This window comes from Ahaetulla prasina, chromosome 1, assembly GCF_028640845.1.
Source record: "Ahaetulla prasina isolate Xishuangbanna chromosome 1, ASM2864084v1, whole genome shotgun sequence".
NCBI lineage: Eukaryota > Metazoa > Chordata > Lepidosauria > Squamata > Colubridae > Ahaetulla > Ahaetulla prasina.
In genome coordinates this window covers 315,006,783-315,021,778 of record NC_080539.1, presented here as the reverse complement: position 1 = coordinate 315,021,778, position 14,996 = coordinate 315,006,783, and the positions used below count along the sequence as shown (strand labels likewise).

Here is a 14,996-nt window from a genome sequence, read left to right as displayed (position 1 = left end):
CTTTAGGCAAGGAAGAGCAAGAACATAAAAAAGAATAAATAGATTGGGGGAATCAAAAAGGATACATCTAATTCGCTCTGAAAAAATAATAATTAAAAAAAATTAGCAAGAGAACAGAGCTGTTATTGTTTTGCTATTTTTTTCTAAAATCGATTTTTATATTAGTTTGTAAGCATAAGGATTCTAAATTCTTTCAATTTGCAAAAAGGTTTTCAATCTAGCAGAAACTCTTTTTCGAGAAAAATAAATGTGACATTTTTTTATCGTTTTCTTCTGCTGCCACTTCTTATGACCCCAAAAGCTCACCTCTTGTCATTTCTTCCAATGGAATGGAAGAGTTATTTTTATTATTCAAGTAAAAGTTGAATTTCAGAATGCTGACTATGTTTAAACCCAGAGGGCATAATTGATCCCTGAAGGCATGTTATGCTATTCCCCAGCTTAACAACTGCAAGTGATTTTGGAGGATAAGTGGATAAGGAGGAAGATGATGGATGCAAGAGGAAAATTAAATTCTAAAAGAAAAAGTGAATGGGACTTAAGGAAATGATGAGTTTTACTCCCAAATTCTGCTTTGAACATATTAATTTTCCATTTGCCTAACTGATATTCTACAATTCCAAATGGTTATTTTCTAAACCAAATAACTTTGTACCTCTATTGCAACATTAGAAAGAACTCAAAAGCTAATGTCTTTTTAACGTCTATATTTGTTAATATGTTCTGCAGAGGTGGGCTGCTAAAAACAATAACATTATATTTTGCCCATGTCAGTCTGCATATCAAAGATGATTATATGCAAAATGCATTACATAAATTCAGCAGCCATATAAGCAGTACCTTATTCTTACAGTAATTTGAAAATCTGAAAATCTCATTCCAAAAATCTTCCCCTATTATTATATACTTTGTGATTATAGATCATTTAGCAGAGAATAGACAATTCACAATGTGCTCTCTTATTAAAAATAGTACAATTGCATTAGCAATAGTAGTCTATAGGAATTGGTCTTGCCTCTCACTTTGTTTAACTCAGAAAGGATGAAAAGTTGGACAGACTATATTTTACGTAGTCTATTTCAGTACTTCTCATCCTTGGCAGCTTCAAGATTGAATTTAAATTTAAGATTAAAGATTAAATTTAAATTTAAATAAATAATAATAAATAATTTAAAGATTTAAGATTCAAGATTAAATTTAATTTTAAATAAATAAAGATAGGTGGACTTCAACTCCCAGAATTTTCCAGCCAGTATACCACTTCTGAATTAAAATTGTATCTGTCCACAGTTTAGATTTGGGTATATGGGGATGGAAGATTTGGGTATATGGGGATGGAACTCAAATCCTCATTCTCATGTCATCATAAACCTGATACTGTTAATTAATCCACCAATACATTCATAGAAATGTTAATATGGACAAGCTATTACTTTCTCTAATAATCTCCTCGCATTATTTTTCTTGATTACTTAAAGAATTTTGATATAGGGTATTTCTCATGCACAAACTGCATTTAGGGCGTGTCATATTTTTCAACTTTCAACTTCCAAACATTAAGGGTGCTCTAAAGTTGTGACATGCCTTAGGGATTGTAAAGATACTTTGGTAACTTTAATATAATGTGGATGTGCTTGGTAAGTAACTCCATAAATATCATAACTTTTTAACATTTTGTTCATTTCATTTGTGCATTATGCATAAACAGCATTCTCCAAAAGTGAATCATGGAAAAAATCTTGCTTGGAAGGCATTTGAGGCACATACAGTATAGGGCACAGATGATAGAGCATACTCATGTTTTGTAGGTCATGATCTAATGATGAAGGCTGGACAGCCAACTGGTAGTGTGAGAAGGAAAAAGTACCCTGCGCATAACCTAAAGTTTCCATATTCATGACTGTTCCCATGCATTTCATTAGAATTATGCCCTATTCAAAGACATGCTAGCTACACGGCCTTCAGGCTGACTGTTCACAGTACAATTACATTTGCTAAATTCATACTTACCACTCTGCTGAAATACTTGTCCAAAACTTCAACAAAATTATGAATCAGTTCAAATACAGCCATCTCATTCTGAAATTAAGTTCAAAACACACTTTAAAAAAGAACGATTGGCAGGTGTGCTAACATGTTTTCTTTTTTTTACAATAGCTTACTGTATAGAGTAACTCTAAAATATTAAAAAGTATCAAGAGAAGCAAAAGTAGAAATTAAACCACCTAAGTCTCCTTAGTTCCCAATTCTCCCTTAAATTCTGCATCTGCTGCACTGGCAAAATAAAGTAAAACAATAAGTGTACAAGCTGAACACCAGGGTAGGACACTGCACTAAATTTCACTGTGAGCAAATTGATTACACCCTATTCATTGACACTGACATGGATGTTCTAGTTCATGATTCCTGTTTGTAGCCTTGGGTTTTTGTCAAAGGTTTTCATTATTATAAGTACATTTTATTTTTCCCAGGATTGAATTCAATATTTATAAAGTAACGTGAACATTTCAGATGCATGTATAGTAAAAAGAATATCCATGAAGGAAGAGGTAGACTATTTTCACGAGGGTCTGAAGATACAGAGTACAGTAAATAACCATAATTCATTCCATAACTTTGGTCGCAAACCAACTTGGTCATGACCCGAACCTAATTTTGGAAATTTGGCACTTACAAAAAAAATGGTGCAGAAAGGAAAATTGGCTGCAAAAAAAAAAATTTGTGAATTTTTTGGTAGGAACCATGATTTGGTCATGGTCAGAAGCGTTTGTGACCAGAGGTTCTACTGTAATTGATCTGCTGCAGTGGTGGGTTTCAAAATTTGTTACTACTGGTTCTGTGGGTGTGCCGTGGTGGGCGTGGCATGGCTTGGTGGGGGTGGCTTTGTGGGGGTGGGAGGGGAAGGATACTGTAAAATCTCTATTCCTACCCCACTCCAGGGAAAGGATACTGTAAAATCCCCATTTCCTCTTGATCAGCTGGGACTCGGGAAGCAGAGAATAGATGGAGGCTGGGCCAGTCAGAATTTTTTACTACTGGTTCTCCGAACTACTCAAAATTTCTGCTACCGGTTCTCCAGAACTGGTCAGAACCTGCTGAATACCACCTCTGAACTGCTGACAGAAATGAGAGCCAATCCATCCAATAAATGTTGATATAAGGCTGCTACAACTCTCAGAAGTTAGCTTGTGTGTCATATGAGTTCATAGTATTCAGTTTAGATATCTAGTAAAATCTACCATTGTCATTACAAAATTTCATGCCAGACTTTTAATCTTTAATGTACCACAGAAACATTGGCTTAAATAATCTTTTACTCAATCTTTTAGCCCGAAAACAATTATTCACAATTTGGCAAAAAACTCAAAAACTGTCCTTTGTATTTGAAGAATATTTTCAAATATGTACAATATTATTTTCTGGCTTGTTTCTTCTAGGTTTCTGCCATTTTATCAAGAACCAAAAGAGGTGCAAGAATTCTGGTTTTGTTGGTTTCTGCAATGCAACCATTTAGAACCATTTCATCCAAAATTATATGCACTCTGTCTAATTTGAACATGATCTGTATTCATATATCAAGTTAAGGTTTTGTATTACTCCTTCAAGCAAATAGTATGAACTAAATTGCAAAATATAATATTTCATCTGTGCATTTATTTCATGTTTGGACAACAATTTAACTTTCTAATCAGATATTTCAATAGCTATGCCAAATTTATGACACCATGATTTATATTTCAATTTGGAATTTGCAAGAGTACATGAATAAAAAAAGAAACTTGAAATAATAAAAGCAGATGTTTGTAATATCAGTTATTACTGCTGACCTGGGACTGAGAAATACTTGAATTCATTTTATGAAATCTAATGCAAAGGTTTCACTATAAAATAATTACCCAAGGGGAAAAAAAATTTTTTTTTACAGGAGCTTATGGAGGTTCATCTTTCAGAAATAGATCAAAAATTTGATGAAATGGAGAAAGAAATATTGGATTTTAAAGATATGGTGGAAGAACAGAGGAGGGAGATGAAAAAATTAAAGGAATCAATTAATCCATTATTGTTATCTAGTATTCAAACAGAGGAAAGACTGGAAGAAATTAACCAAATTAATTTAGATTTGCAAAGGAAAATAGATGAAGTTCAAATTAATTTGAATTTAGAAAATAAAATAGGCGATATTCAGGTTAAGGTTAAGGTTCAGGTTAAGGTAGATGCCTTCCATTGAGGACCTGTATACTGCACGAATCAAGAAGAGGGCCGTGAAAATATTTGCAGATCCTTGCATCCTGGACATAAACTGTTTCAACTCCTACCCTCAAACGACACTATAGAGCACTGCACACCAGAACAACTAGACACAAGAACAGTTTTTTCCTCAAGGCCATCACTCTGCTAAACAAATAATTCCCTCAACACTGTCAGACTATTTACTAAATGTGCACTACTATTAATCGTTTCATAGTTCCCATCACCAATCTCTTTCCACTTATGACTGTATGACTGTAATTTTGTTGCTTGTATGCTTACGATTTATCTGACCATATCTCAAGTATTTATCTGACCATATCTCAAGATTTACCTGACCATATCTCAAGTAATTGTGTTCTCTTTGCTGACGATGTCAAACTATTTAACACCACAGACAACACTTCTATCATTCAAAACGACCTTGACCATCTAACCGCTTGGTCTAAAAATTGGCAGCTCCAAATTTCAACCAGCAAATGCTCAGTCTTACATATTCGAAAAAAGAACCCTAAAACTAAGTACATACTAGATGGACATTACCTTACAGACGACCCCCATCCCGTTAAAGACCTTGGAGTTTTCATGTCAAATGATCTAAGTGCCAAAGCCCACTGCAACTACATAGCAAAAAAAGCTCTAAGAGTTGTAAACCTAATTTTGCGTAGCTTCTTTTCCAAAAACACCACACTACTAACCAGAGCATATAAAACATTTGCTAGACCAATTCTAGAATACAGCTCACCTGTTTGGAACCCTCACCACATCTCTGACATCAATACAATTGAACGTGTCCAGAAATATTTTACAAGAAGAGTTCTCCATTCCTCTGAAAACAACAAAATACCTTATCCCACCAGACTTGAAATCCTAGGCTTAGAAAACTTGGAACTCCGTCGCCTTCGACAAGACCTAAGTTTAACTCACAGAATCATCTATTGTAATGTCCTTCCTGTCAAAGACTACTTCAGCTTTAATTGCAATAATACAAGGGCAACCAATAGATTTAAACTTAATGTAAACCGCTTTAATCTAGATTGCAGAAAATATGACTTCTGCAACAGAATCATCAGTGCTTGGAATACTTTACCTGACTCTGTGGTCTCTTCCCATAATCCTAAAAAGCTTTAACCAAAAACTTTCTACTATTGACCTCACCCCATTCCTAAGAGGACCATAAGGGGCGTGCATAAGCGCACAAACGTGCCTACCGTTCCTGTCCTATTGTTTTTCTTTTCTTCTTCCTATATATGTTTATATGTGTATATACTATATAATCTTTTTGTATGATGTTGTGACAAAATAAATAAATAAATATATTGTTTCCCAATATGATTTGATTGCTCATTTGTATCCTATGACTATCATTAAGTGTTGTACCTTATGATTCTTGATGAATGTATCTTTTCTTTTATGTACATTGAGAGCATATGCACCAAGACAAATTCCTTGTGTGTCCAACCACATAGTCAATAAAGAATTCTGTTCTGTTCTGTTCGTTCCATTCCATTCCATTCCATTCCATTCCACCAAATATATATTAAAAAGGCCAAAATATTTCTAATTCATTCTTCTGGTGATGTCATAGCATTGCTATGTGTTCCTTGAGGGGCAACCCCCAAAGTTTCCTGTCCAGCATTTATGTGGTGATCATCAGCAGAAGTATTGGATGACATACGAACATCAGGACAAAGAAGTATCAAGAAGTATTTTTTGATGTAAAAAGGGTCTTCAGGGCATATCTATATCTATAAATAAGAAAGTCAAAACATACCTCTGTTTCATTGATTCCAACAACTATGAAAAGAGCAGCATATTGTCTATAGACCAACTTAAAATCTTTGTACTCAAGAAAGGAGCACTAAAGGGAAACAAAGTAAAAAAATGTAAATTGATATAAAATACCTAGATTTGTAGATGTGCATTAGCAATAATAATTGGTCTGATTTCTTTTTCATCACAAAAATATATAATTTATGATTGCTGGATTTGCACAACATGCTAATATAAAATCAAATGCACTACAGAATTATTCAGTGTGATGAGTGAATTTAGTCACTCTTAGAGTCAAGTTATATATCAGTGACTACACTTGTATTCAAACTCAGATATAGAAAATGATGAAAAAAGGATAAAATGAAGTTCAATAACACATATGGATTGCTCCCTTCCTGCATTATGTCAGTAAAAAAAAACAACACCCTCATTCTTTACATAAATATGAACAAAACGTTGATCGCTTCTCTGTCACATTTAATAAAACAATTAAAACACAAAAGACATATGGATTTCTGAATCATTTAATAACAATTATTTTTATCTGTCTCCAAATAGATTGTTCATTCATACTTTGTGCATACCTCTAAGACATAAATCAGGACTAGTCTGATTATGGCTTGTGCTATGGTCTAAATATCTTCACAAGGGATATAGCTTGTTATTGAATGGTTTCTGATTGTCCTAACTAATTATGGTGTTTTACACGTTTTGTATGTATAAATAAAGCCAATCAGCCAGAGGTGTGGCTGAATTACATAGAGTTTGGCCTTCAAACAACTGCTAAAGACAATGAAAAATATTTAAAAATTGTACTACCATAAAAACTACATTAACATGTAACAGGGGGGGATCGTATCGACATAGGGGGTCACGCGTTCGATGTATGCAGGCGATCGCGTGCCCCGATCCCCCTAACTTTACCCGTTCCCCGGATGGTCAGGACCCTCAGAGCCTGGGCCTTCGTCTGATGTTATGCAACGCACGGTCCGTGGCCAATAAGGCCCCCCTAATACATGATCTAATTCAGGGGGGTGCCGCGGATATTATAGGCGTTACGGAGACCTGGTTGGGCAATGAAGGGGGTGTGCCCCTGGTTGAGATGTGCCCACCGGGTTTCCGTGCATTCCATCAGCCGAGGGCCCAGGGTAGGGGTGGAGGGGTGGCGGTTGTGATTAAAGAGAGTCTAGAGCCGAGGAGACCACTGTACCTCAGATAGACCAGTATGAATCCCTCTTTGTGAGGTGGGGTCATAGATGTCAGATGGGCTTGCTGGTCGCGTACCTGGCTCCTTGCTGCGTGACAGCTGCCCTGCCCGAGCTCCTAGAGGTGCTTGCCGGGGTGGCGGTGGAGACCCCCAGACTTTTAGTCATGGGGGACTTTAACCTGCCATCTGCCGGCTCGTCATCGACGGTAGCTCGGGAGTTCTTGGCTTCCATGACGGCCTTGGACCTGACTCAAGTAGTGGATGGCCCCACTCACATCGGGGGTGGCACACTGGACCTGATTTTTGTCTCTGGTCAGTGGTTGAGAGATCTGGACTTAAAGGAAATAGTCATTGAACCTTTGTCATGGTCAGATCACTCTCTCCTTCGCCTGGACTTTCTGACCGCTACCCAACACCGCGGGAGGCGGAACCATTACGTTGGTACCGTCCCAGGCGCCTGATGGACCCAGAGAGGTTCGGACGGAGCTTGGGCCATTTCCTGAGGTCTGGCTCACGGCACGGCAGAGGAACTGGCTGCAGCCTGGGAGCGGGCTGCGGCGGGGCTTTAGACCGTGTCGTGCCTTTGCGACCTCTGACCCGGCGTAGATCCCAACCGGCTCCTTGGTTCTCCGAGGAGCTGAGGGGATGAAACGCCGGAGAAGGCGCCTAGAGAGTTCCTGGAGGTCCAGCCGTTCAGAGGCTGATCGGACACTAGTTAGATCCTATACTAGGACCTACCTAGTGGCACTGAGGAAGCGGCGTTGCTCGCCTCCTCCCTCATTGCGTCGACAGATAACCGCCCAGCTGCCCTGTTTGGGTGACCGCTCCCTCCTTCACCAGGGGAGGCGGGATGACCCGTTGCAGGGGCGTGCTGAGAGTTTAACGGTTATCTATACGATAAAATCGTTCAGCTGAAGGACGGTCTGGACCAAGATTGCAGCGATTCGGACGGGGCGTCTGAGGCGGTCTTGGTGATGTTGTGTGGGATGAGTTTGACCCTGTGACTCCGAGGACATGGACAGGTTGCTGGGTAGATTGAATGCCACCACATGTTTACTGGACCCGTGCCCCTCCTGGCTGGTGCTGGCCACTCAGGAGGTGACACGAGGCTGGCTCAGGGGATTCTGAGTGCTTCTTTGTTGGAGGAGTCTTTCCGGCCGCCTTGAAAGAGGCGGTGGTGAGCCCCTCCTCAAGAAGCCTTCCTGGACCCGGCTGTTTTAGGTAATTATCGTCCAGTCTCAACCTTAAACCCGGCGGCAAGGTTGTAGAGAGTATGGTGGCATATCAGTTTCCCCTGCACCTGGAGGAAACTGTCTATCTGGACCCGTTCAGTCCGGCTTCGGCCGGTTACAGCACTGAGGCGGCTTTGGTCGCGTTGGTGGATGATCTCTGGAGGGCCAGGGATAGGGGTTATTCCTCTGCCCTGGTCCTATTAGACCTCTCAGCGGCTTTTGATACCATCGACCATGGTATCCTGCTGCGCGGTTGGGGATTGGGAGTGGGAGGCACCGTTTATCGGTGGTTCTCCTCCTATCTCTCCGACCGGTCGCAGACGGTGTTGACGGGGCAGAGGTGGGCCCGCGGCGCCTCACTTGTGGGGTGCCGCGGGGTCGATTCTCTCGCCTTCTGTTCAACATCTATATGAAGCCGCTGGGTGAGATCATCAGTGGCTTCGGTGTGAGGTACCAGCTGTGCGCTGATGACACCCAGCTGTACTTTTCACACGGGCCACCCCAATGAAGCCATCGAAGTGCTGTCCCGGTGTCTGGAAGCCGTGCGGGTCTGGATGGGGAGGAACAGGCTCAAGCTCAATCCTCCAAGACGGAGTGGCTGTGGATGCGGCATCCCGGTACAGTCAGCTGAGTCCGCGGCTGACTGTCGGGGCAGTCATTGGCCCCGATGGAGAGGGTGCGCAATTTGGGCGTTCTCCTGGATGAACGGCTGTCTTTTGAAGACCATTTGGCGGCCGTCTCCAGGAGAGCTTTCCACCAGGTTCGCCTGGTGCGCCAATTGCGCCCCTTTCTAGACCGGGATGCCTTGTGCACAGTCACTCACGCCCTTGTGACGTCTCGTCTGGACTACTGCAATGGTCCCTACATGGGGCTCCCTTGAGGGGCATCCGGAGGCTACAGTTAGTCCAGAATGCAGCTGCGGGTGATTGAGGAGCCCTCGTGGCTCCCGGTGACACCTATCCTCGCAGGCTGCACTGGCTACCTGTGGCCTTCGGGTGCGCTTCAAGGTGTTGGTGAATGTCTTTAAAGCGCTCCATGGCATAGGGCCGGGATACTTACGGGACCGCCTGCTGCTACGAATACCTCTCACCGACCCGTGCGCTCTCACAGAGAGGGGCTCCTCAGGGTGCCGTCGGTAGCGACAGTGTCGTCTGGCGATGCCCAGGGAAGGGCCTTCTCTGTGGGGCTCCCGCCCTCTGGGCGAACTCCCCAGGACTTCGTCAACTTCCGGACCTCGAACCTTTAGCATGAGCTTAAAACCTACTTATTCATCTGCGCTGGACTGGGTTAGTGTTTTAATGGGTTTTAATGGGTTTTTAGCTCTAAATTTTAATTCTGGCCAATTTTAATAAGTTTTTTAATTGTATTTTAATTTGTATTTATTGTATTGTATTTTTACCTGGCTGTGAACCGCCCTGAGTCCTTCGGGAGAAGGGCGGTATACAAATTTAAATAATAAATAAATAAATAAATAATAAACATTTATAACATTTTGGAAACTCTGGTCCAATTCATCAGATGCAGTGGTGGTTTTCAAAAATGTTTACTACCGGTTCTGTGGGTGTGGCTTGGTGGGCGTGGCATGGCTTGGTGGGCATGGCTTGGTGGGTTTGGCTTGGTGGGCATGGCAGGGGAAGGACACTGTAAAATCTCCATTCCCACCCCAATCCAGGGGAAGGTTACCCCCATTTCCTCCTGATCAGCTGGGATTCGGGAAGCAGAGAATAGATGGGGGGCAGGGCCAGTCAGAATTTTTACTACCAGTAAAATTACTACCTCTGATCAGATGTATGAAATGTCACAGTTACATACTTGCTCCTTTGTACGAGAAAGGCACTGCTTGATTACTTCAGCTTCGAGAACTGTCCGTTTATGAAGGTCCATGTATTCATAATAACGAGAAAGCCTTGTTTGGCCTTGTTTATTCACCATCAGGAAAAATTTGATCATGGCTTGTGCTTCGGTCTAAATATCTTCACAAGGTAAAATGCTTGAAAGAGAATCAGAAACTCAGATGTATCAGCACTGTCAGAAATGACCTGAATGAACATATTAAGAACAAACAATGACTTGGAAACAAAATTTTACAGCCTGTACTGTAAGAGCCAAGTAATTAGGCTATGGAAGGTACTCCAAGCTAGTAGATGACATGTGAAGACGTAGAAAAGCTGGAGTTTTAGATAAGCCAGGTTTCAAATAACATTATCTCTTAAATGCATGGCTAGCAAATTAATTATAACAAATATTTTCCAACATGGAACCTTTTTCCTTCAGTAGATTGCCAGCAAAGAGATATGGCTAGCAAGCTCAGTGAAGAAATTGCATCATCACCATTACTATGAAAGATTAGTATACTACAGAAAATTGAAGGACTAGAAATAAGAATTATGAGAAATAATTTTATTAAAGATTAATCAGAGAAAGTAAAAACTAATACAAACTACAAAAAATAATATTAAAAAGAAAAAATAGAAAGTGTGGAAAAGAAAAAAAGAAAAGAAAAAGTATATAAGAAGCATCCTTCCTCTTCATCATCAGTATAAACAATTTTAGTAAATTATCACCATCTCTTAAATACTACAAATACTCTCTTCTTCCCATAACTCACATCTTAATTATAAACAAAATACAAACTCTGTATCATTCATTCCTTAACAGCAGATGTTCATTAAGGGTTATCAGAGACCACTACATATCTATTTTAACCTTGATCAATTCTATATCCCTTCCCTGAACTTTTAACAATCTTACATTTTAATCCTTCAAATAATGTCCTATAATCTAATTTGTTTTTATTTTTTATTTGCCCCGTCTCAGAAAATTCTTCAAAACTTTAACAGATCTCTTCTGTACATTCAGTGAAAAAGGTTATCCAAACCACTCTTCTAGTTTGATATTTGTATGTCATCTTTAAGTATTATGACACCAGCCAGTTTCATTTGTATGTCCAGCATGTCATCTTTTATCATATTATTCTTATAACTTCTCATATTTAAATACACATTCAAATCAATTTCGGTCTCATTCTATATAGCTTGTTCGTGTTCTATGAGATCATTAATACAACAACTATCTATGGTGTCAGATATTCTTAAAATTAATTTCTGACTCCATTATTCAAAAATACCCTTCAAAGCAGCCACTGTTAAAATATTGCATTCCATTCTTTGCTAACAAGTCAAATTAAAGTATTCTTCTTCTTTAATTGTAGTGATTAATTTCTTCTAGTTCCCTCTAGCACAGGGGTCTCCAACCTTCGTCCCTTTAAGACTTGTGGACTTCAATTCCCAGAGCAAAGCTGGCTGAGGAACTCTGGGAGTTGAAGTCCACAAGACTTAAAGCAACCAAGGTTGGAGATCCCTGCTCTAGCACCCAACTTTCAAAGTACCATTCTATCAGGTTTTTTCCTCAAAGAACCCAATGCTACTTTTATCCAATTTCTACCTTGGGGTAATGGAACAAACATGCTTACCACAGGTGTAATTTACTGGCAGCTTTATCTGTTGGAGTCATCACCCAGCTCAGACTGAAAGTAAGAAAAAGATGGCATAACATCAGATTACTGACACTAGTAATCCTCAGGATCATGCAGAATTTGAATCAGGACCCTTACCAGATAAAGAAAAATATATTGCACAAATGAATTAACTCACATATTACTGAAAAATAAACATTGTATATAAAACTAAGATTAAAAACAGAGTCACAGTACAAAATATTAGTATTTAATTTAAAAGCTTGGCTTGGGTAAAAGAAAAATACAAGTTAGTTCTCTCTAATGTTTCTACAAATGGGGCATCTCAATTGAGAAGGTACTTTTTCTTGTGTCTATCTATTTTGATTCCTTCTGGCAGGTTTATCTGGAGGATTCCAAAGGAGTTTTGCTGTTCAGGGAGATAAACTGTACCCAGCTTGATTTTAAAACTCCAATTTTGTGCTGGAAAATCAGTTAAGCAAGGGTTAAAGATGTTAGCCAGGGAATAAGATGTATTGTTTACACTGCTGACCACAACCTAAGTAATTTTATCATGAGCAATCTCTGGTATGTAAGGAATGAAAGCTCCAGAACTCAGACTCCCTGACTGGTAGAGTCCTATTCTAATCAACATTTAGAGACAGTTGAATCAGCCAATGCAGAGCTATGAAAAAAATACCGCATTAATCAGCAGCAATAAACAGCCATAAGGATAATCAAGCAATATATAATAAAGCAATATATAATTATATTACAATCAATAATATAAGCAATAAGGATCATCAAGCCAACTCATCATGACTTTCTGGACAAATCTTTATCATTTTATTTTAGTTATAACTCATAACTCTTCAAACAGCATTCCAGTAATTATTTTCATCCTATCAAACCACCTTATAAGGTGGTTCAAACTTTGCCTTCTCTCTTCCTTTCCTTAAGCTAGAAGCTTACATCTTAAACCAGTATTTCTCAATCATGGTAGATTTAAGTGGTTTGAAAGTCAACTTCCAAAATTCCCCAAGCTGTTAAGATTGAGGAAACTGCTTTAAACATTGCCCCACTATTTTTCTACACTCAGAATTCTTGGATTGCATTTGCATATGCTACTCCATAAATCATGATTTACAAACCATAATATGGTAAATTATACTATGCTTTCTTTGGCTTTTACTTAGAATTATGATTTGTAAATCATGATTTATGGTTTAGTGCATTATGTACACACAGCCTGATCCAATGGTCTAGCTTGTCCCTTTATTATGGATTAGCTTTGCTTTTATAATTTTTAATTCTTTTAAATAATTATATAATGATTTTAACTAATGATTTCCTTATTTTACTTTACTAGACTTTTGTACACCGCCCAGATACACTTTCCAGAGATAGGCAGCTATATAAATTTGAGTAATAAGTATGTAAATAAATAAATACGTCTCTCCTTCTGTTTTAAAAATAACTTGTACTTCATTTTTAGACTCAAAATCAATACCTATATGTAATAGTCATTTATACATCTGCATTTTCTCATTATACATACAATACTCTAGATTCTATGGAGGCAAATGTTCATTTGGAGCTTTTTACTGTAATGATGTTCAATCCCCTGGTCTGCTGTGCTTGCTACTGTGGAATCAACATTTTAACAGGATGAAATTAGGCAAGGGGAAAGCTACTGCGGGAATTAGACCCAATAATGATATTTTCTATCTGTGTGCATCTATTGCCAGAATTTTCTGGTAACATTGCCATTGCAAAGAATTTGAGAAGTGGAAGTCCATAAATCTGGGAAGTTGCTGAATATATAAAAATTTGATTTGATTTGATTTATATAAGGTAAAGGTTCCCCTTGCACATATGTGCTAGTCGTTCCCAACTCTAAGGGGCTGTACTCATATCTGTTTCAAAACCAAAGAGCCAGGGCTGTCCAAAGATGTCTCCGTGGTCATGTGGCCGGCATGATTAAATGCCAAAGGGGCACGGAACACTGTTAGCTTCCCACCAAAGGTGGTCCCTATTTTTCTACTTGCTTTTTTTACGTGCTTTCAAACTGCTAGGTTGGCAGAAGCTGGGACAAGTAATGGGAGCTTACCCTGTTATGTGGCTCTAGGGATTCAAACTTATGTGGCACCAGGGATTCAAATTTGTCGATCTTTCAATTGACAAACTCAGCGTCTTAGCCACTGAGCCACCATGCCGCTATTTGACTTGTACAGAAAATGTTATTTTCTGGACAGTTATTTCCAAATATTGTTTTAATAGACATGTACCCTTTCAAGAGGAAAACAATATTTTGCCTATGAGTGTGAACGTTTGTTTCCTCCTCTGCATTAGGTGAAGATAACCTCTCAACTATCAATGTATAAAGGAATAATAAAACACAATAAAGGAAAGCTAGAAATCTGTCTGGTGTTTAAAAGTGGAACACTACTTACATCTTTATAAATCTTTAGCTACAGTAAGTATTGAATCTTCAGTAAGTCCCATATATTTTCATTCTGACACTTTGGCACCCTTTATTTGATTATCTATGTACTATGTGGGAGTATAGCAAGTGTTAATTCACATTAAAAAAAATATTTGCTTTAAAGAAATATGGATTCCATTGCATATGAAGATATTATCCACCCACCACCAAAATCACCCCAAGAATTTTGGTGTATATTTCCTATAGATGTTAAATTTTCCAAGACCAGGCGATAGCACTTTAGAGTTGTTGTTATTATTCATTCTACATAAACACATATTAATTACATAAATACATGCTCAAATTTTCCTGCTCCACAACCTTTTCCAGTCAAACTGGCTTTACAGGTTCCGCAAATTTCAGAGCCTGATTTCTGATTTTACAATTTGCCCTCCTACAGTAGAAATGGTAAGGTTTTGGGTTTTTTTAAATATGAAGTTATATCTAACAGAATGGATACAGTGGAATTGACACTTTGCTAAAACACATTTTCGCTTCCCCAGTAGATCCAAAATTTGCTCCAGAAGTTTGGGAAAATTTCTGAAATGGTTTTGGGTGTGTACAGATTATTGAAGGAAGCAAAGGGTAAAGGAG

General features: G+C 38.8%; 1 protein-coding gene across 8 annotated transcripts in view; it reads right to left on the bottom strand.

Annotated features, from left to right (window-relative positions):
* Positions 1-14,996, bottom strand: part of AP4S1 (adaptor related protein complex 4 subunit sigma 1) — a 46,042-nt gene that overhangs the window by 13,526 nt on the left and 17,520 nt on the right. For 4 of the 8 annotated variants that reach the window (XR_009152608.1, XM_058162218.1, XM_058162219.1 and 1 more), the window contains exons 2-5: positions 11,936-11,989; positions 10,276-10,453; positions 6,023-6,109; positions 2,011-2,079 (exon numbers count right to left, since the gene is read on the bottom strand). Coding sequence is in view for 7 of the 8 variants with exons in the window: in XM_058162218.1 (XP_058018201.1) it covers positions 2,011-2,079; positions 6,023-6,109; positions 10,276-10,413 (294 nt within the window). In the remaining variant the exon portion in view is untranslated. Of the gene's footprint in view, positions 1-65; positions 78-2,010; positions 2,080-6,022; positions 6,110-10,275; positions 10,503-11,935; positions 11,990-14,996 lie in introns of all 8 variants that reach the window. The other 4 variants (XM_058162213.1, XM_058162215.1, XM_058162214.1 and 1 more) reach the window with 2 other exon arrangements.